The following is a 22980-nucleotide window of genomic DNA, read 5'->3' as shown; positions in this document are numbered from 1 at the left end:
TGTGAAGAAACACTGATTAAATAACAAAACGAAATAAAAAAGAGCTAGTACATGAGCCCTCACCCATAGCAGAGTACAATGGTACAGAAATAGGGCTACAAAGTACAAACCCTAGAGACAGAATCTGGGCTTGGAGACCACCAATAAGCAAGAGGACCCAGGGCAAGCAACTTCACCACAACCTAATAATGCCTTCCTCATAATACAGTTGAGGCATCAATGAAGATAATTCATGTTAACAACTGTAAGAGCACAGCACGTGTCTCATAGAAAGTGCCCACAGAATGCTCATAATTCTTATGAGCATCCATATAAGTACTACTTTAGTTTACTAACTAATATCTACTCAAAAAATTGACAGTTTTGAACAAAAGTTTTCATCTGTTTGATAATATGGTGACACTAAAATCCAGAAAATATCAAAAAAGAGAGAGCAACAGAGACATTAACTAATAGTAAAACATGGCAAAGGAAAAAAAAGAGAGAGGAAGAGAAAGAAGCAGTGTGAGAATTTGAGGAGGGGAAGAGAAAGAGAAAGGGGAGAAAAAATGAGATGATCCATGAAAGGACAACTTATAATAGTCAGTGTTATAAAAACTGAGATTTACTTCTAATATTAACGTACTTTTGTATATCATCTTTTTAACCTTCCTTTAAAAAATAATTTACAGTCTATAATACTAAAATGACACAAATTTTAATAGAAGAACTGGAAAACATCCTTTAAAGTAACTAAGTGTTATCCCTCTAGGCTTTTGGGAGGATCTTTCAAAAACACTGAGTAAAACTTTTTATTATGATGGAAACATAACGCAAAGTTATTTGTTTCTTCAAACATAACAGCTGGGTGTAGTAGCACACATCTGTAATCCCAGCTATTCAGGGGGCTAAGATAGGAGGATTGCTTGAGATCAGACATTCAAGACCAGCCTGGGCAACAAAGTTATACCAAATATCAAAAAGGAAACAAAACAAAAAACATGACAAGAAGAGATAAAATCCTGAGATGGTATCTCGTATTTTCAGGCAGAAAAATATTGGGCAATGGCGTGGGGTGGGAAATAACTTTCATAATAAGAGAAAAATCCTACAAGCTTTATCTTCCTTCTCTTCATTATTGTCTCATAGATGTTTCCCTTCAAAGAGGCAGTGCTCATTTTGTTGCTCTAAGGATTACAAAAGCGTCAAGAATAATAGGATAAAATTGTCCTTTAAAGTCTGTATTTCTTTTGTGAAGTATTCATGCCATTAAACCTCCATATCCAGAGTGGAAAAATCATATTACACTTGTACCATTTTCCTCTGGGAAAGTCTAGCAAGCATGTTAGCACAAAATCAGGTTTCAGAAATAACAGAAGAAATTATCTCTCACAAGCATTTTCCTTTCTCTTGCTTATAGCAGCACAGTTCAAAGACATTAGCTTAAAGCATCTAATTTTAAAGAGAACAATTTGTCACATCTCACATTACAATTTTATTTGGTCGAGTAAAATTGTAATGTGAGATGTGACAAACAAAAAGTACAAAAAAGTATATAGTGCTTTATAAAATGAAAACCGAGACTTTAAAAACTTACATATAGGAAAGGCTAAGTAATCAATACATAAGTTAATTTAACTTTAAAGCATAAAACATGCACAAATCTCCCAGAAGGAGATTTAAATAATAAAATGCAATGGTGTGGAAATGTGCTCAACCATACTGTATACACCAATAATTAGTCATCTACAGAAATTTACCGATATGTTATGTTCATATTTTTCCCATACCTTCGACTTTGATGCTTAAGTAAAAATCTCAGCCTACTTGCTCCCATTTTGTGGGACCAGAGTTAGATGTGTTATATGAACTGAAAAAAATCATTTCAAATGTAGCAAAATATATTACCTTTTAAAGAAAGGTAGAGAAATTTAAAATACAGGGTGTGCAAACTATGAGATTATAATTATCACTAGGCAATTCAGCATATCACAAGTAAGAATGTCCGTCAATAACCAGTACTTTCTTTGTAACATATCTTCCAGTAATTAATATCTAATTTGAGCGAACTTTAAGTGAGGTTAATGTTCTTTGGGGCCAGTCATTCTGAGGGTATAAAAATGTTTTGCTTTACATTTCCTTAATTTGAACATTTTGGAATTGCCAAATACTATACTGTCAGTACATACTATTCTCAATTGCTTACATCTAAAAGCAAATATTCCTCAGCTGTTTCTAGCTACTCCAAAAGTAAAAGAGTCTTAATTCTGTATCAGAGCAGTAACATGGAAGGCTTTACAGGGGGAATGTCAGGATGGACTATCTACATGGGTTTACTGCATCTCCCCTGGGAATGGTCCTTTGGGGCTCCCCCTGCAGATAAAACAACTTTTTTTCTTTCTTAAATGACAGTTTCTTTAGTTGAAATAAAGACAATTTCCAGCTACACAGAAGTAGTATGGAAGCAATAGGGAAAGTCCCTGCATTACACAAACATCCCAGATGCCAGAGAGAGCAGGATCACTTGAGACTATTTTTGAGAGTTGAAAAGAGCCAAAAACACCAGGCATTCAACAAAAACATGATGCACAGAGTAGAAGCAAGTGCATAATAAAGTGTAAGGTGAGGATTCAAAACCAGCCCCAGGAATATCCAGAGGAACACTAGCACTGCGGTGCACTGTACTGAAGTAACACATCACAAGCAGCCTCAGGAGGAGTCTGGTCAAACAGCAAGACCTGGTAATCTTCACAGACCAGACAGCCGCTGCCAGTTATCCTGCTGCTGCTGGTTCCTGTGAGGCCTACCTACATGTTACTCAGGGAAAGAAACCCCCACCTGCTGTGGATTTCCAATGGCCAGTAACAACTAAATTTTGAGATACCTTGCAATAAAAATGCTATACACACAGGCTATTAAAGCTTAAGAACATTTAAGCTCCTTTTGTTTGAAAAAGTTTCTTGATACTCATAACAGGAGCTCTACTAAGAATTTAAAGGGATGGAAATCACTGCTATGATCTATGTTTCTCCAACATTTACCTACCTGACACTTAATGGAATATTTAAATAATGACACTGTGTTAATTCTTGTTCTCATTTATCCAGAATCTGAAAGGACATTTAATATGCACCTATTTAGTCTATCATTGATGAGCATTTGGGTTGATTCTGTGTCCTTGCTATTGTGAATAGCCATTTATGGGTATGGATGATGAAAACACAAAGATGAAGGCAAACAGACTCTGGCCTTCATGACTTGGGTTGTGTTAAAAGAAAAAGTGTGAAATGTAAACAAATACTATAGCAGTGAGAAACGCTTCACAATGACCTTCATTTTAAAACAGAAGTCATTACCTATGTTTGCTTATGATTTCCCTCAGCAATTACAGCTACTTCTCCACTGTAAGCAACACTGTGCTCTGGACATAAAAGACACACATTACATATTCAAGAGAGAAGACAATGATGTGCAGAAATAACATAGACTTTGGAATCTAAGAGAGCTACCATTTCTTTTTTCTTAAAGTCCCTACATAAATATATTTCTAGCAATTGTTTTTTTGTCCTTATTTCCATAGGCAAAAGTCAGAAGTAAGCAATGTGGGTAGAAAAATTTTAATTGAAAACAAGCATAGTTGTGTATTTGGTTAAACAGAAATATTCTACCTTTGCCACAAAGATGTCTTTTTTGAAAAATACCCTGGGTATACACATAAGAGTAGAGAGAAAAAGGAAAATATCCCCTATGTTTCTTAAATGAGAATATTATAATAGCTTCAGGAACATTGAAATTCTAGCTTCCATTTAAAAAGTGGTTTCTCCAAGAAACCCCATGTGATATATAAAGGAAATTTAAATAATACATACCATTTTTGTTGCTGCAAAAATATTTTGGATATGTAAGATGGAATAATAATGTTGCAATTTGTGAAGGAAGATTTGGGCCACAGAAAGTGATTTGTACAATGTCACTTAGCAGATTGCATTTAATTGTGTAGTGGGTGGAAATTAGGGTGACAACTGGCTCCCAGCTGCTATTAGGTCCATTCAGACTCATTTAACTTTCTCATGCATTAATACCAGGCCAGTCAGTGAATATCTATAGTTTCATAGGTATAACTAATTTGGTAAAACTCCTCCCTACAGATGAACTACTCTTACTGATACTTCATTAATAGATTCAAGGTAACACTGTTGTTAGTTGTTAGAAGTCAAATGCTTCTCATCAAATAAAGTTAGTTACAGAACCAGATACTGAGGATATGATGTTGAGTAAGACCTGCCTCTGTATTCAGTGAGCCCATAGATTTTGATGGGCAGCAGACAAAAAGAGAGACAGCTAGAGCATACAGTGAGAGTTCTGGGTACTGAGAACATATAGGGTGTTACTACAGCCTTCTGGGGGAGGAGAGAAGCAAGGGCTCAGGGAAGGCCTCACAGAGAAAAGCATCCTAAACTGAGCCTTCAAAGAAAAGTAAAAGGAAAGTAGTTAGGTGTAGAATGAAAGGAAGGCAGGCTGTGGGCAAGGATAGTGTTCTTCCCAGGGATGGCACCTGCTCCTAGTTAGGGGCAGCATTAAAAACGGTGTGGACACAGGCCAAGAAAGTTCAATAATAACTCCAGATGCAGGAGATAGTTCCACTGATGAAAACAGCTCCTTCCAAAATGCAACAGAATTCCTGCTTGAAAATACTAGAGGACATAGAATCTAAACTGGAGATGCAAGAGGTGCAGAAGTAAATGGGAGTCAAACCAGACAAAGGCTCCTGAAATAAACCTAGCAAAAGCCCAAACCAAGGGTCAGGCAAGGATGATGTGGTAAGAAAGATTTGCTGGACATTAAGAAAGCAGAATCAACCGAATTTACATAAGAGATCAAAAAGGGGAAGAGATAATAAATACCCAAGTCTCTGGCTAAGGAATTCCAATAGCTAGAAATACCACATACTGAGTTGATAAACAGAAAAAGAGGAGTGTGTTTAAAGGTGAAATATAGCCGGGCGCGGTGGCTCAACCCTGTAATCCCAGCACTTTGGGAGGCCGAGGCGGGTGGATCACGAGGTCAAGAAATAGAGACCATCCTGGTCAACATGGTGAAACCCCGTCTCTACTAAACATACAAAACATTAGCTGGGCATGGTGGCGCGTGCCTGAAATCCCAGCTACTTGGGAGGTTGAGGCAGGAGAATTGCCTGAACCCAGGAGACGGGGGTTGTGGCGAGCCGAGATCGCGCCATTGCACTCCAGCCTGGGTAAAAAGAGTGAAACTCTGTCTCAAAAAAAAAAAAAAAAAAAAAAAAGGTGAAATATAAATGTTTCTATTTTGAATGTGTTGAGTAAGTTATCCATGTGAAGATATCCAGAGAGAAGAAAGATTGGCTGCCTGGTGTTAATATGGATAACTTAAAAGCAGATTCTGTCACCTGTAGAATTTATTTACAAACAGTTTTCTTTCTGAACTTACAAGCTTTTCTTTGTATTATTCCACAGGTTTACGCCCTTTGTAAAAGTTTATTTCAGACAGATAATCTTACATACAATGAAATATACACACATATGGGATACAGTATAGATATACTATATTCTGTGTTACTTTAACATTTATATTTCACCTCTAAACACACTCCTCCTTTTCTGTTTATCATCCCAGTACCTATACTGTCTCCTATCTAATTAAAGACAGTGATTATATTTTACTGTGAAATTATTGCTCATCCACGCCATATGGATAAATATTCCTAGATCAGATTATCTTCTTTGTAATATATCTTAATTCACACAACTGCTGCTATAAAACTGTGAACCATCTTGATCAACTTATAAGAATGTGCTGTTTGATATTTACATCTTCAGATTGGTTTTAAGAAAAGGATGATTATAAAAATGGATGGGCACTTTTCATCCAGGCTGCCAGAAGCTACATGAAGGAAAGAAAACAAAGCAAGCAACACATGCAGTAGCGAAGTCAAGGAATTGGCCCTTTGTGAACAGCTCCATGGAATCAAAGCAACAAAGCCAAGCTCAGATTAGTGTAAACAAGTTTCTCTTTCTAAAGATCCCGCCAACTGTGGGAAAACTGCAAAGGTCACTGGCTAGGTTGGGGACTTTCTCTGAAAAAAAAACTGGGCCATGAAACAGTCACAGATATGCCCAAGAAAATACTAATGATGAAATTTTAATGTAATTGCCAATCTGTCTGATTATAGGGGAAACAAATCCAACTCTTAGTAAGTCTCAACACAAAAGTGACTAATCACGTTAAGTCCACAAACTTCCTCTGAGCCTTCTAGAAATACTGTTACTTTTGCAACTTTAATGAGTTTGCCGCAGCAGAAATCAAGATCCTTGCTCTAAAAAATTTATAATTCTCTTCCTACTATTAGTAGGGCATATGCTTAGCAAAAAGCAAAAATAAACAGTAAAGTCCAATAAAAACTTGCTATGACATGAGTTTGTTCAGAGCTGAACTTAAAACAACTTATGTCTGTTTTAGTCCTATTTACCAAATTTCATTTACTAAAAAACTAATGAGCCTCTCCTAGCTGTTTGGTTCAGTGACCTTCACCCAGAATCCGGTATTTGCACAGAGAGAACATGAGAATGAGGCAACCTGAAACACTGCTCACATGTAAAACAAATAAGTGGATGCGAACATTTCGAGTTTTCATAGGGAACCAACAGCTAAAGTTAATATTGATGTAGACGTTGACCTTTAGCTACTGATTTCATTTTAATGAAAATAAGGCACCACCTTAGAAACACAATTTTTTAAATGTGGATAATGATAGGTTAAGCTCTTACATCATTAGAATCATATTCATGGTGAATAAATATTGTTTCACTTTTTTTCCTAGACATCTACCCTACTTGAAAATGAAGTAACACAGGGCATAATAGATATAGATTTCATCTCGATCATTTGGCAGAACTGTGTAAAATTCATTATTTTCACATTCAAATATTAAAAATTTTGAAGATTCTTATGAGAATTTGCCAAATTCAATATGATCCAAATGCTGCCATCTGCCAACAAAGCTATATTATGGCAAAAAAAGGAAAGTTAAACATTAGAACACAGTGAGAATTTCACAGACTTGCTTCAGGTAAAATTTGCTTTTTTCATAAGCCAAAAGACTTCACATCTTCGCCAACCAGATCCATCTTGCATTTTATATAATAAGCAAATCTGAGCCAGGAACACAAAAGTGTTACTTGTCTAAAAATTGACTAATTCTTCATTTTAATTATTATTAATTTTTTAGTTGCCACACTTCACCACCACTGTGACTTCTGTGGTGGTCTTATGTCAATGAAGTTCTGGGAACAAAACAAATTAAAAGGATCATCTTTTCTTCCTTATAAAACATTTCTTTAAATAATGTTATAACTTTGCAGCAGTGTTTCTAGAGCCTATAGTTTTAATTTGGAAGACATGTAAGTGCAAAAGCCTCCCCAAATGCTAAGTTTACATAGACTTATTCTTCCCAGAAAACAAAATAAAACTTAAGAAAAAATAGTGCTGGATCTTCCAGGTCACAGAGTTTCTATGCTTAGAAAATGTTCTTCAAATTTCAAACAGAAGGAGAAATTACTGTGGACAATAGCTCTCATGATGCAAAAGTTACCTGATAACTGTCAGTACTATAGAAAATTTATTTTAAGTCTCCCTTTTTAACAGGAAGGCTTAGAAATCATGTTTTTTTTTAATTGTATTAATTTAAAAACATTCAGCTTGCCCTTAACCTTACTAAATAACTTACTGACAAAAAAATCTTATAAGTAAAAGGAGAAAAATCACTGTCATGGATATATAAGTAATAGTGTCTCAGTAAGGAAAAATATGTTACTTAGGTGGTTTCAGCTAAAAGTTTCCATTGAAGCAGGAGAACCTGTAGCAGATTCACATATATATAAAATAATTACATAATGCCTAGATCAGAATCATGGCCAAATTAAGAAAAAGAAAGAAAGCTTATTTTTTCAGATGGGAATTACCCAGTTTGAATGTGTGAGATGAGAGGTGTAGGGCATACATTTAAAATACATTTCACTTGCAGAGAATGTCAATCTTCATCTTATGACCATTGCAATTATACTGCATACACAATTACATAACCAAAAACCTCTATATAAGGTGTATATACAGAAACACACTATGGAAACTAAAAAAATGAACATTTTTGCTCTGAAGCTATACGTAAATCACTAGAATAAATATATAAATGGAAATGCAATATATTGTATTGACTTTGTGCTAATAAAAAGAGAGAGTTCTGAGATCAATGTGGGTGCAAAACCTTCACCGAGTTGGTCTTGAAACATCAATCACAGCTCCTGGACAGAGAAAGACCACAGAGGCACCATATGTACATACAAAGGCATGAGACAGTATGGTATTTCTGGCTTCCCCTCTGCTTGGATCTCTAGTTTACCGAGGTCATCTGCATCCTCTGATCCACAGAAACAACCTCCTCTATTCTTTTCTTACCCCTGAGGACTCACAGAGTTCAAAAGATATTTTTGTGAGCTCTTTCAGATTTCTCTGTATCTGAAAGAATAGCAATAATATAAGGTGGCATTCAATTTAAGATTATCCTCTCTTTTGCTAATCCACATGTCAGTTACAGAGGAAGTTCCCAGCTGCACCTTAATTCCATAACTCCAGAACAAGTAACTGTCAAGTGCTCTTCATGTAATGTATTAACATGGTGCCAACATGGAAGACACGGCTGCAAAGTTACTGTCAACAACTGCAAGATGCTATGCTGCACAGTTCTGGAGATCCTTTGATGGCTGCACTTTAGCACAGCAGATATAAATTTTCAATGACATCAACTGAGACACAAAACCAATGTTGATAGAGAATATATGACAACCAAAGAATGCTTTCCCTTCATAACTGACACTCAGGTATTATTAATGTTGAAAACTATCTCCACTTGAGAGTAGCTACCTCTCAAATCTTTAAAAAAATGATTATAAGGTGCTTACCAAATAAATATTAAATGACAATACAAACACGCAAGCCAAAAATCTCAGATGGACTTGAGAAACAAAAGCACATTCCACTTCATAAAGTAGTGTTTGCTGTTCGGTACTGTTAAAAGCACTCAATCCTTTATGAAGTGTAAAATTCCTCCTGTAAAGTTCCTGAACTTAAAAATAGGATGCTAAAAGAAGAGGTTTAGAGAAAATAGAAAAAATGAATACATGAATAGAGAAATAAAATTTTAAAAACATGCAAAGCAAAGGCTAAAAGGAAAAACAGTGAATGTATGGGCAGAGGTACCTGCAGAATATCAGGATTGAATGTTCCTACCTATATTACCCCAATTAACTCACAAAATAGTCCCTGAAATAGGTACCACTCTTTCCTTCATACTAATGAAGAAGCAGGCTCGAACAGATTTAAGTAACTAGCCACAGTCGCACAGCTAACCTGTGGCAAAGCTAGGACTTATACTCTGGAATGTCTCAATCTTTCTTTTAAAACCATTAACATTTTAAAACCTAGAAATTCTGAATTCTTGAAAAATTCTACTACTGCTTTTATATGTGGAATCTAAAAAAGTCAAACTCATAGGAATGAAGAGTAGGACAGTGGTAGCCAGAGGCTGAGGGTGAGGGAAATTAGATGTTGATCAAAGAGTACAGATTATCAGTTATAAGATGAACAAGTTCCAGGAATCTCTGTACAACATGGGGTATGATGGATGTATTAACTTGATTGCAATAATCATTACACAATATATCCATATATCAAATCATTATGTTGGACACCTGGAATACACACAGTCTTCATTTGTTAAGTAAATAATTTAAAAATTTTAAAGAGAAAAATTCTACTTCCTTTTCATTCAACATATTCCTTTCTGTTTTTAAATATTATGAATTCTGGTAATTTTTCAAACCATGAACTTATTTACCAATTCATACCAAGAACTATGCAAATAGGTTTCTTAAAATGTCTTTCCTAACTTGTGGATATTACCATTGTTATTCACTCACTGACTGTTGAAGATCTTGACAAATCCTTTACATGTGCTATCTCCATTTTCTCTTCACAGCAATACTCTCAAGTAGTTATTACTGTGCTCAAGACCCAACAGGAGATTTGTACTTTATTGCCCCCTGAGGAACTCTGCTCTGGACAAGGATGCATCAGCGGCACTGAGGGTGGGCCAGCCCCAGGCATATCTCCTGGACTGCTGGACAGAGCTCTAGATATAAGAGGAGCAGCATCTTAGAATAAAGGCATTTCTTCTGACTGTATGGATTCAAAAGTTTGCATATGAAATATGAAAATAGTAAAGTCTTTAACCCTCAGGACTTAGTTCAGGCTCAAATAAATGGCATATCCCAGACAAGCAACCTTCAAACTTTTCATCATGCACTTACCAAAATAATTCTGAAAAATTTACCTTCTTTACACAATTTTAAGTGGACATCTATACATTTTTAACATAAACAGTTGCAAAGAATATAACTTCTGGTGCATTTGAAATATTGACATTTAACTAAAACTGTGGTGTCACTCTTAAGTAAATCCAGTGGAATCTAACTACAGTCATGCATTGCTTAACGACAGGGATACACGTTAAGAAATGCATCCTTAGGCAATTTTGTGCTTGCTTACATCATAGCATGTACTTACACAAACCTAGGCTGTATAGCATGCTACATACCTAGTCTATTTGGTATAGCCTAGCTATACTCCTGGGCTACAAACCTGTGTAGCATGTTATTGTCCTGAATACGGTAGGCAGCTGTAACACAAAGGTAAGTATGTGTATCTCTAAACATAGTTAAACATAGAAAAGGTACAGTGAAAATACGGTATAAACATTACAAAATGGTACACATGTATAGGGCACTTGCCATGAAAGGAGCTTGCAGGACTCGAAGTTGCTCAAGGTGAGTCACTGACTGAGTGGTGAGTAAATGTGAAGGCCAAGGACATTACTGCACACTACCATAGACTTTATAAAAACTGCACACTTAGGCTACACTGAATTAGTAAAATAAATTAAGTAAATGCACTATGATGTTACAACGGCTATGATGTCACTAAGAGACAGGTATTTTTTGGTTCCATTATTAACTTATTGGACGGGTCATTTATATACGCAGTCCATTATTGACCAAAACATCATTACGCAGCATACGACTGTTTTGTAGCAATAGGATCCCGCCATCACTCATTTTGTAAAATACCTGCAAAACTCTTTACAGAAATTTACAATATTTTTTTTTCATTGAACTCTTTACTTTGATTTCATTTCCCCCAGGAACTTAGAATTGTTTTTCTACTGTAATATATGTTAATGCCTGAATATTATCGACCCTATCGTGATTACCTGTGCCAAATTTATATATATAATTAGATAAAAATTTATATACATATGATTATACATATAATTATATATATAAATTTGGCACAGATAATCATAATAGGGTCATTAATATTCAAAATATTAACTTTTTCTATGATCATAAGGTTCTAGTCCTAAAAATCACTGAATTGAGGTTTTGTTAGATAGTAATGCTCAAGTTATCCAAAACAAATATATTACACAAATGTGCATTTGTAATACATATAAAAAGTAAATCAGTTTATTAGATATGCATCTCAATGAAATGGATAGTGCTATTTCTTCCAATTAGTTCCTGTATCCATAGATTGAGACATAGTTCAGCATTAATTTTCATCCAGATTTTTTTTTTGTTGTAAGCACTAATAAAATAAGTAGACGGGAGCATTATTATAGCAATGTCCATCAATTTAATTCCTGCCCATTTAAATGTCCCCAAACCACACAGTGATTAATAAGCAAAAATTCTTCTTTAATTATTTAGCAGTTGAATACTTGCATAAATTCTTAGCCAACTTTACTGAAAGTAAAATATGAGTCATCTAATTTGCAGAATAATTTATTATGTCATCAATCAATCGCTTTCTCAAAACTCACAGTAATATTACACATTTGCCTTCTGAATGGTACCCTGAAGGATTTTCCACTCTGGGATAAGAACCACTACTGTTAAGACTTGAGTTGCATGAGAGGTGTACCTCTCTTTTGTAAAGTGGGAGAAGGATGTCTGTGAAAGGGAGGCTGAGAATGAGAATGAGCAGAAGACCTTTAGAAAAGGGTCCTTATGGAACTAGAGGGTTCCTAATCAGTCCTATTAAAAATATACATGTGCCTATGTATCCCAGGGGAAGTTGTCTTGTTTATCCAGACAGTCTTACAGGTTGAAAAACGTTGTCCCAGTTAGGGTAGCAAAAGTCTGGAAGTGACCATGGAACTACAACCTAAAGTGAGCATACATAAGAAAAAGAATTGGCCTTTTACGGTGAATATGTTTTCCATGGAATTTCTAAAAACTTGGAGCTTGGGGTAGGGGAATAAGGCCTGAACTTTCTACTAATCTGGGCAGATGCTGGCCCAAGTGTCATAGGAGGCTTGGGCTTTTTTTTTTTTTTTTTTTTTTTTTTTGATACTCTAAATAGTACATAAAGTACTCTAATTAGAGTACTAGAGTACTGAGTGCCTACTGAGGCATACTATTGTAGCTGGCGCTAGTGGGGAAGCAGAAGGCATAATACACAGCCCTTATCTTCAAGGAGCTGCTACCTTATTTGAGCTATCTGTTAAGGAAATGAAATTTAAGCAGAAAGAGGATACACAGGCTATGTTATTAAACCAGTAGCCCAGGGGAAGAGGAAAGAGGGCAGCCATAGGATATATTATTTGGTGAGGGAATGGTGTGATGTTAGAAGTCCCTGGCAGTGGGAGAGCTGCCAATAATTCATTGGAGAAGAGTTACATGTGAACATTTGCTATGACAAAAGGGCATTTGCTAATCAAGAGAGAACTACAAAAGCACCTACATACACAGAGATTTCACGCCTTCTCCCCTTGCTGCCAACTGCAACCCTAAACCAAAGTTGAAGAAAGATTAGATGAGCAGGAAAGACAAGAGTGAATAAAAGGGACTAAAGCTCCCTTTTCCCATTACAGGTTTCTGAGTGATTTAGAATGAAAGAAAACAAAATTCTGAAATGTGTAAGTTTTGGTTTAAACTGTTCTGAAAAATTTAATACCTGAACATGTTATCTTTCACCCATAATAACCAGAAATGATACAGTTATCTGCTGAGATGTCTTCAAGGATAGTATAGGAGAGAGATCCTAGAGTACCTGTGGTTTGTGCCGTGGTAAGTATTATGCTTCCTATTTAAGCCCTTCCAAATTTAGACCACTTGATAATTTGTTACATAAACCAAATTAAGTAATAATGATAACTATAAAAGACTGTTCTGAAAAAAATTGTCACAGTACATAAGGTGATGATTTTAAGCTGTAAATCCACAATAAATATCATTAATCATAATTCTATAAACTTTCTCTCAAATTTTTCCATACTGTTTTTCACTGGAGCTCATGATTGCTCTTCAGCTAACATCTAGAATCTAAATTCATCATATTTTCTCATTAATTCAGATGCCTCTAATTATAAGGATCCCCTGATTGCTCCCTTTATTGTAAATAAATTCTCAATGAATGTAAATTTCTGTATTTGGGTAATGCTTGTCTCTTTAGGCTTCATTTTGTTCTGCACCAACAGTATCAGTCTTAGAGAAATGTTACCTCTAGTGAATTTACTTATATACAAAGACGCAATCTGTCATGATTTTGAAGATGGAAATGAGAGGAGAGGAAACTTTTGTGTGGTTTGAGGTTTTGCCTTTGGTTCATTAAAAATAGGCACAGTTGGCCGGGCGCGGTGGCTCAAGCCTGTAATCCCAGCACTTTGGGAGGCCGAGGCGGGTGGATCACGAGGTCAAGAGATCAAGACCATCCTGGTCAACATGGTGAAACCCCGTCTCTACTAAAAATACAAAAAATTAGCTGGGCATGGTGGCGCGTGCCTGTAGTCCCAGCTGCTCAGGAGGCTGAGGCAGGAGAATTGCCTGAACCCAGGAGGCGGAGGTTGCGGTGAGCCGAAATAGCGCCATTGCACTCCAGCCTGGGAAACAAGAGCAAAACCCCGTCTCAACAAAAAAAAAAAAAAAAAAAAAAATAGGCACAGTTTTTGATAGATCATATAAAAACGTAGCATACCTTAGTCTGTAAGAATAGCTGACTAATGAATTATATTTCAAAAATAAGTCTGACATTACTGAATTAAAATGAAAACTAATATGCTTTTAGAAGCATGGTTAGATTCTCTTGGTTTATATGCAGTCTGTATTTAATCTTTCTTAAACGGTGTCTCAGTACCTTGTCATTCTGATAAGCATTCCATTTGTAGCTGCAATGTTCTTTCAATAGTTTGACAGATATTATGATTCTGGTTAAGAATTTAAAGTCTCCACAAATTGCTACTGGAGACTGTATTTCCCATCATTTTCATGAAGCAGAAAGATGTTCTATCATAATATCCATAAATACATTTCTCTAATGATACACAATTCATTAGTTTTTCTTATTGCTTCTTGTCTTTTTATTACTTTCAGGAGATGGGCAGCAGAGACCCATTAATCTTCAAATGCTTTTAATAAAATAGCACTATGCAATGAAGGAGAGACAGAGGGTGTGGCAAAAACAGTGTTCCTTCCTGGTATTTTTATTTTTTTCTAACAAATGTTATAAATATTTAATTCACTACCATGATTTTCAGTGCACTTATATTTTACTGTGCTACTGCACTGGACACCTAAAAATTTGTTAAGAGGTTAGATTTCAAGGCTGGGTGGCTCACACCTGTAATCCCAGCACTTTGAGAGGCTGAGGTGGGAGGGTTGCTTGAGGCCAGGAGCTTGAGACAAGCCTGGGTAATATAGTGATATCACAACTCTACAAAATAAATAAATAAACAAACAAACAAACAAACAAATAAATAAATAAATAAATAAAGAGGTTAGATATCATGCTAAATGTTTTTCCTTATTTAATAATGCATTTCCTTATTACCCTGGTACCACGATCTATCTTCACTTTCCATAGGGTATTATTAGGTCCTGTGTTTGTTTAGGCACTCAAAGGATACTCAACACTGGTAGAGAATAAAAAAAAAAAAGTACACATTAGGACATTTAGGACTACTATATGACCACAACAAATCTTTTTCCCCTTTCTCCACCTCACAGCTGGTCATCCCCCCTACTATCTCTTTATTTCCTTTTTAGTGGTATCATCAAGGGTATGGGCTAACACTAAAATGAAACATCTGGAAAGGGCAAAATGCTATAAAATGTAGCAACAATTCCTCTGTATCTCATTCATACAAAACTTCTCCTGGTTCATTAAGAGACTATAAAACAATGACTTAAAAGTCCATAAATAACAGGATTTTCTCCATAACTAAAAAATATAGTTTATACACACTCCCTGTTTTACAAAATAAAAATTAAAATGAAACTTTCTTAAATTAGATTGCCACACCATCACTCTTTGTCAATCAAACTTGTCTAGCAACACCATGTTTATTAGACCCAGGTCCTATATTCTAAGTTATGTAGCAACCTCACACGCTGTTTCCTTCTAATTTCTGGCAGGAAACCAGAGCTACAGGAATGAAATAGGCAATGGTCAGAAATCTTGATTAAGTTTATTGGAAATATGGACTAAATAAGGTACTGTAATTAGTATCAGACAGAAGGATGAATTGATCTCCAACAAAGCACAAACTGTTGAAGTATTAAAATTTCGAAAACGTGTCTGAGCCATAATTCACTATGATGATGGAGGAGATGAATCTCTTTCCTGTGGTGCAAGATGAGTTCAGTATGAAAATAATGACACTGCTAAAAAGCTGCAGTTGGTCAGCATTCATGAGATACATTTTTAAGGTAATCTGTTCCTGGGATACAATGATAAATACAAATCTTTTAATTTATTTTAAAAGTTAACTCAGTGTTCATGGGAAAACACAGAAAGGTTATTTTAATCAAAACAGTAATAGAAAAAAGAGCACTGGGAGCTTATTATAATACTTCCTCTCAGATTTCTAAATATTTTAATGCACTTACATTGTTTATGTACATATTCCCCATTATCAAAAGCCCTTTCAAATACACTATGAACATACTGAAAATTAAATAACAGCCCATGAAATTTTTGTTTTAAAAAAGTGTTAAAATAACAACCTTTCAGATAAAAGTTAACTGATCTCATGAACCAAATATTTAAGTATCAATTAAATGTAAGATTTTGTAGAAAGTACGCTAAGCAAAAAAAAAATCCAGATACAAAAACTACATATTGCATGATTCCATTTATATAAACTATGCAGGAAAAGTAAAATTGCAGAGCCTGAAAATAGCTGAGTGGTTTCCTGGAACTGAGAGTGGGTGCAGGAATAGACTGCAAATGGCCATGACAGAACTTTCTGAAGTGATATGTTTAAAAATTGAATTTTGATGACAGCTGCACAAATGCATAAATTTACTAAAAATCATCTAACCTGCAATAGATGGATTTTATTCTGTGCCTAAATAAAACAGAGAAGATTACATGGGTGAAAAACCATGGCATTGTGATTATTAGAGAAGCTGCACTTCCTCGAAATCTCGTGAATCAGTAGAGTAGATTAAACAAAATAATCTAACGACCATGAAAGAGCTTCCCAACAAGTGGTGGGATACTAGCGTTCTTCCAGTGGGTTTCAGGCTGACTAAACTTCAATTTCTTCAGCCATTGAAGTGATATGGTAGGACCTGGGATTTGTATTTCCCTCAGCAAAGAACCTTCTTCCATTGACTCTATTTAATACAGAAACAAAATATTTTACTGATCAAAGGCACCTTGATGAATGAACATGAAGAGAGATCATATCATTACTTATGAATTCAGCTAAAGCAGTGTTTAGAGGGAAAATTATAGCTGCAATTGCCTGTATTAAGAAAAAAGAAAGATCTCAAATCAAAAGCCTAACTTTTCACCTAACACACTGTAAAAATACAAGCAAACTAAACCTAAAAAGGGGAAGTAAATAATGCAGAATGAAAATTAATAAAATAGAGAATAGAAAAATGGAAGGGAGTCTAGGGAAACATCCTAGAAATGTCATTTAAAATAGTTTTTTAATGGACAAACTTTTAGTTAGATGGGCTAAGAAAAAAGAGAGGATATTCAAATTAGTAGAATCAGAAACGGAAGAGAGGACATTATTACTGACCTTATAGAAACTAAAAATAATTATTAAAACTATGATCAAATGAGTGAGAAAAATTAGATAATACAGATGAATTGAAAAATTAATGGCATTAACATTTAAAGGCAAAAACTGCAATTACTTTTGCATCAACCTAATAGATAAACACAAAATGGTGAAACTGACTCAAGAAGAAAGACAATGAATAAATTTATAACATGAGACCCAATTAGTAAACAGAGAATTACTCCCAAGGAAAAGCTTAGTCCCAGATGGCGCTACTGGTGAATTCTACCAAATGCTTTTAAAAATACAAATTCTTCATATCTTCCAAAAAAATTGAAGGGACCGAAACTCATTCTACAAGGCTACTATTACCCTGATAACAAAATCAGAGACATCACACAAAAAGTTACAAGGATAATATCTCTTATGAATATAGAGGTAAAAATCTTCAACAAAGCACTAGAAAACCAAATCCAGTAACAAATTCAAAAAATCCTGTATTATGAAGAAGTGGGAATTGTGCAAGGAATGCAAAGTTCATTTAATACCTGAAAATCAAATAACGTATTACATTATATCAACAGAATAAAAGACAAAATCCACATGATCAACTCAATAGATGCAGGAAAAGCATTTGACAAAACCAAACACTCTTTCATTATAAAAACAGTCATAAAACTAGGAATAGAAAGGAACTTCCTTAAACTGCTAAGTGTTTCTATGAAAAATCCAGAGTTAAAATCGCATGTAATTATAAAGGATTATATGCTTTCCCCCTATGATCAGGAACAACACCAACATGCCTTTTCTTACCCCTTCTATTCAACATTGAACTGGAGACAATTGGTCAAACAAATCAAATAATGTAAATCTAAATTAGACAGGAAGAATTTAAACTATGAGTATTTGCAGATGACATGGTCTTATTCATAGGAAAGTCTACATAATCCATTAAAAATTTTAGAGTTAATAAGCAAGCTCAGTAAGGTTGATTGATGCATATAAAATCTATATACAAAAATAACATTTCTAATAACTTCTAATGAATGATTTAAAAATAAAGAAACTTCCACTCACAATAGCATAAAAAAGAATAAAACAATAAAAATAGCTGTAACCAAAAAATAAAACTTTTACTTTGAAAACTACAAGACATTGTTGAAAGGGATATTGAATGTCTATATATATAGAAAGACATCCCATGTCTGCAGATCAGAAGACTTAATCTTGTTAAGATGTGAGTATGCTCCAAACTGACCAACAGTTACAACATAATCCCTACTGGAATCTCAGCTGGTGATCTCTGCAGAATCTCTATGGAAGTTGATAAACTGTTCTGAAAATTCACATCAAAATTCAGAATGGCCAAAACAATCTTGAAAAATAACAGAGGTGAAGGCTCTGCACCCCTGTTTTCAAAACTTACTGTAAAGCAATGGTAATCAAGACAGTGTGGTGCTGGCATAAGAACTGATATATAGATTGGTAAAACATAACTGAGAGTCCAGAAACAAATTCATGTATCTATGATCAACTGATTTTCAAAAAGGAGGAAACTAGACTCTTACATCATATAAAAAAATCAACTTAAAATGGATCAGTGACCTGAATATAAGGATTAAAACCATGAAAGTCTTAGGAGAAAACATAGAGCTAAATCTTAGTGACCTTAGTTTTGGCAATGAATTCTTAGCAGTGAAAACAAAAGCACAAACAACAAAGAAAAAATAAATTGGACTTCATCAAAACGTGTTTCAAAATACAAATCAGGAAAGTGAAAAAATTCACAGAGGAAAAAGATTTGCACATCAAATATATGATAAGGGCCTAGTATTCAAAACAGAGGAACTCTTAAAATTTGACAAACAGCTCAATTTAAAAAATGGGCAAAGGACTTGAATAAACTTGATATATGGCACTTGATACTGGCATTGTACATCAGGCCGGGAAAATGTTAATGGAGATGGGACATTTAGCTTTCGATATATAAAAATATATATAAGGAAAAATATTTATACTGTATCAATTTATGTAAGTATACTCTATGATGTTCAACAAAATCACCTAATGACATGTTTCTCATAATGCATCCCTGATGTTAACTAACGCATGACTGTATATAATTCTATTTATATTAAATGTCCAGAATAGATAAATCTATAAGAGACAGACAGTAAATTAGTGGTTGCTTAAGGCTAGAGTGGTTATGGGGTTGATAGCTAAAGGGTACAGTTTCTTTTTGAGATGATGAGTATATTCTAAAATGGGTGGTGGTGATGATTACACAATTCTGTGAATATACTTATATATTACCCCCCAAATATGTACTGTGAGTAGTTCACAAAAGTAAGTGTGTCGATCGGATTAATAAATTCCACATGAGTGCCTACTAAGTACTCAGATATAAGACTAAATAGGATGTTTTGTCATTTTCTCAGGAGCAAACACACTGCAAAATAAATAGATAAAAACACAGTCCGAAAGTTAAAAAGTGGTGAGCCAGAAACCTTCCACTGGGTTAAAGGGAAGGACTATTCTCAGTGATGGTTAAATTGGCATTCTCAATGCCAACAAAACAGCTATATAAAGATAAGAGGGAAGATGATTACAAGCAGAGGGGAAAGCAAGTGTGACATGGAGAATAGGTGGGTAAGTGTTTAGGGACTGCATGAAGTCCAGGGTGGATGAATAGCAAAAGATTGGGGGAACAAAGGGAGAAAGCAAGGTCCCAGAGGTCATGAGAGATTGGTCAAAGGCAGGTCTGCAGGGCTTTTAGGTCAGGGTGAGAAGCTTCGATTTGCTTCTTTTCAACCCCCTATTACTCTGTGCACCTCTCTGCTGTTACACATAACCCTCTGCATCTCCCTATCCTGCCTGCTCTAAGGAAAATGAAAATTTCTCATTCATCTTCAGTGCGTAACTGGGATCTCAGCAGAGGTTTCCTGAATGAGCAGGTCACATATTGGTGTTAATAATAAGGCAAAATTCTAAATCTTAAAGGACGTTTAGAATAAAGATTAAATAGAAGAAAAAGAAATGTTTTCTAAAGGTAATGTAAAAATGAAGGTCCAGCAAATTGCATCTGAATTCCTCCCAGCCTGGTTATTTCTACTAGAGACCATGATGCTTCCCCAAGTTTGAATGAGTTAAAGAGAACATCTTACTAATTTAATTAACTCATTGCCAGAGTCTGAAACATCAAACTGCCAGCAAAAAGCAGCTTTATACTCTAATTATTGTGCGGTAGTCATTAACTGTTTCTCTAGCTTGCTCACTAAGTATTCCAAGTCATTGTGTAGAATCATGGTATCTACTGTTACATCACCAAGAGCTACAACAAACAAAAATGGAAAGGGTATTAGAATACCATTCGTGCAACTGAAATACAATTATGTATTACCTTTCAAATAACACGATGATAAAATATGCTTTACTTAGAAATGACTTATAAACGTTTTATTGTCTAATGATTAGCTTTGGGTTTGCATGTTGGATTTTCTGTTTGCACTACACCGGGATTCTGCCAAGATTCTAATTGTAACATCATTATCCAGAAAGGCACACACCAGTTCTAACACAGTTGAGACAAAGCTAGCCAAATAGCAGTTTCAGAGTGTAATACCACACATTTATGCACATAAATAGAGCATGTTTCTTGGGGAGGATTAAGCAAACAAACAAACAACAATACATTTTTTTCAACTGGCTTACTGTGGCCTTGAGGCTTCGGCCTGGTCTGTCTGCAGTTTTTCTCCTTCCACTTCCATTGTACAGTAAACAATTCGATTGGGAGCAACTGACCTCAAGCCTTCCACTTCCATTATGACAATCTAAAGACAAAATGATTTTAAAATAATGCATCAAGCTGGTAACATTTAGCAATATACAAAATTAGCAGCATGAACTGTAATAAGGAAGACTGACAAAACTGAAAAAAAAGTTATTTGTTAACATCACTGGTATTTTATCTTCTTTATAATCCACCTCTATTCATAGAAGGTATAGTAAATAACATTCTGAGGAAGTCTAGTACCTGAAAATATATCTTCTGCCACCTATAAACAAAGTAAGTCAAATGTCACAAATATACGCCCTAGTGAATCAAATAAAATTTAAACTCAGATCCTTAATGAGTAAAGGCAAGTCTGCATGAAATTAAGCAGAATCACAAATGAAAATTCAGTGCAGATGATATCAGCAGTACATGGTAAGTTCCATATAAGGTAATATAGTACATATTACTGGTAGACATTATTGCCATCATACCAACTCATTGATATCAATATGTGATATCAGAAATTTTCTATATTCACTTATTTGAGATGACTATTGCTACATGTAAAAAGAGTTTTATTTGTGGTCTGTGTCTTATTAAATGGAAATTATAACTTGTCACTGAACATCTTAACACTAACTTCATAAGAAAAAAATGATTTTTCTGTTCATTAAAGCTATGTACTAATTTAATTCGGTATATTGGAAAAGGGTGGAAAAACTGATATTGCTTTATGTATTTGTAACTCCTAGGAGAAAGGACAATGTATATTTTTTAAGTGTGCTTTTTAATGTTTATTGAAAAGGCTGCCAATCTTAAAATACTGTAACCTAACATTCTCATTGAATGTATACATCAAATATAAATATTATTTACCATATATTTTTCAATCAAAAGTTATATCATGAACTCTTCTAAATTCTCAAAATTTAATTTATAACATAGATTGCATTTATTGATGAATGCATTTATTGATAAATGCATTTATTCATAATAATTTATAAAATAGAAATGCATTTTTAAATATACACATTGTTTTCTTTATTGATCTCATGTTGTATTTGCACAAACAATAAAATTCATGCTAGGTAGCTACCAAAATATCTACCATAAACATAATCTGTATCAATTACTGATCATGCAATATTTTATAACCGTCATTATACTTTTTACAGAGTCATGAAAAGAATTTTGATCCAAAAGGGCTCAAAAAACAAACCATCTTAAAACCGCTCTTCCTTTCAGCTCTGTTACAAGAGAAGGACTATGTTTGTAAATATGAGTGTATATTTGGTTTTTGTTAAATTTTGTTTTCATACAATACATAGGAAAGTGACCACTCAGTTATTTATCAATAAGAAAAAAGGTCAAACTCAGAACTAAGTTTTCTTCCTCAACTAGAGATCTGTCATTTTCTCACATTAAAATGCATATCAGCATATAAATAAAAATAAGGACTTACCTGAAAACAGACTAAGAAAATTAATGGAGAACTGATAGAGAAAAGAAATATTTTTCACAGCTGTTCTAATACTGCTTAGGGAAACTGGGATGAAATACTGAATCTTTTTTCTTTTCTTTTTCTCTTTTTTTTTTTTTTTTTTTTGAGATGGAGTCTCATTCTGTCACCAGGTTGGCAACCTCCTGTCACCAGGTAGGCCCAAGCAATTCTCCTGCCTCAGCCTCCCATGTAGCTCGGATTACAGGCTCGTGCCACCATGTCCAGCTAATTTTTGTATTTTTAGTAGAAATGGGGTTTCATAACGTTGGCCAGGATGGTCTCTATTGCCCTACCTCATGATCTGCCCTCCTCAGCCTCCCAAAGTGCTGGGATTATAGGGATGAGCCACTAAGCCTGGCTGAAATACTAAATCTTGATTAAGGAAAATAAGCAAACCAAGTTATGCATTTTTTATGACTCAAGTTTTTTTTGTTAGTAATATTAAAAATAGTTAGACTACTATACAAATAAAACCAGAAACTGAGATAAATCAAATATATAACCATATTAATTAAAAGTCAACCTCATTTGAACTTACCACCATTACTCTAATAATTT

The 22980-nt window shown here is 34.7% G+C and overlaps 1 protein-coding gene across 22 annotated transcripts in view; it reads right to left on the bottom strand.

Annotated features, from left to right (window-relative positions):
- CADPS2 (calcium dependent secretion activator 2) overlaps positions 1 to 22980 on the bottom strand; it is a 508211-nt gene that overhangs the window by 229653 nt on the left and 255578 nt on the right. For all 22 annotated transcript variants that reach the window (XM_032276147.1, XM_032276144.1, XM_032276140.1 and 19 more), the window contains exon 6: positions 20858 to 20976. In XM_032276147.1, coding sequence (XP_032132038.1) covers positions 20858 to 20976 — 119 coding nt within the window. The remainder of the gene's footprint in view (positions 1 to 20857; positions 20977 to 22980) is intronic.

The sequence above is a fragment of the Sapajus apella genome, unplaced genomic scaffold, assembly GCF_009761245.1.
Source record: "Sapajus apella isolate SASKATOON/1434 unplaced genomic scaffold, GSC_monkey_1.0 scaffold7, whole genome shotgun sequence".
NCBI classification, from domain to species: Eukaryota; Metazoa; Chordata; class Mammalia; order Primates; family Cebidae; genus Sapajus; species Sapajus apella.
The sequence above is the reverse complement of the archived record's forward strand: the minus strand, read 5'-3'. Positions and strand labels throughout refer to the sequence as shown.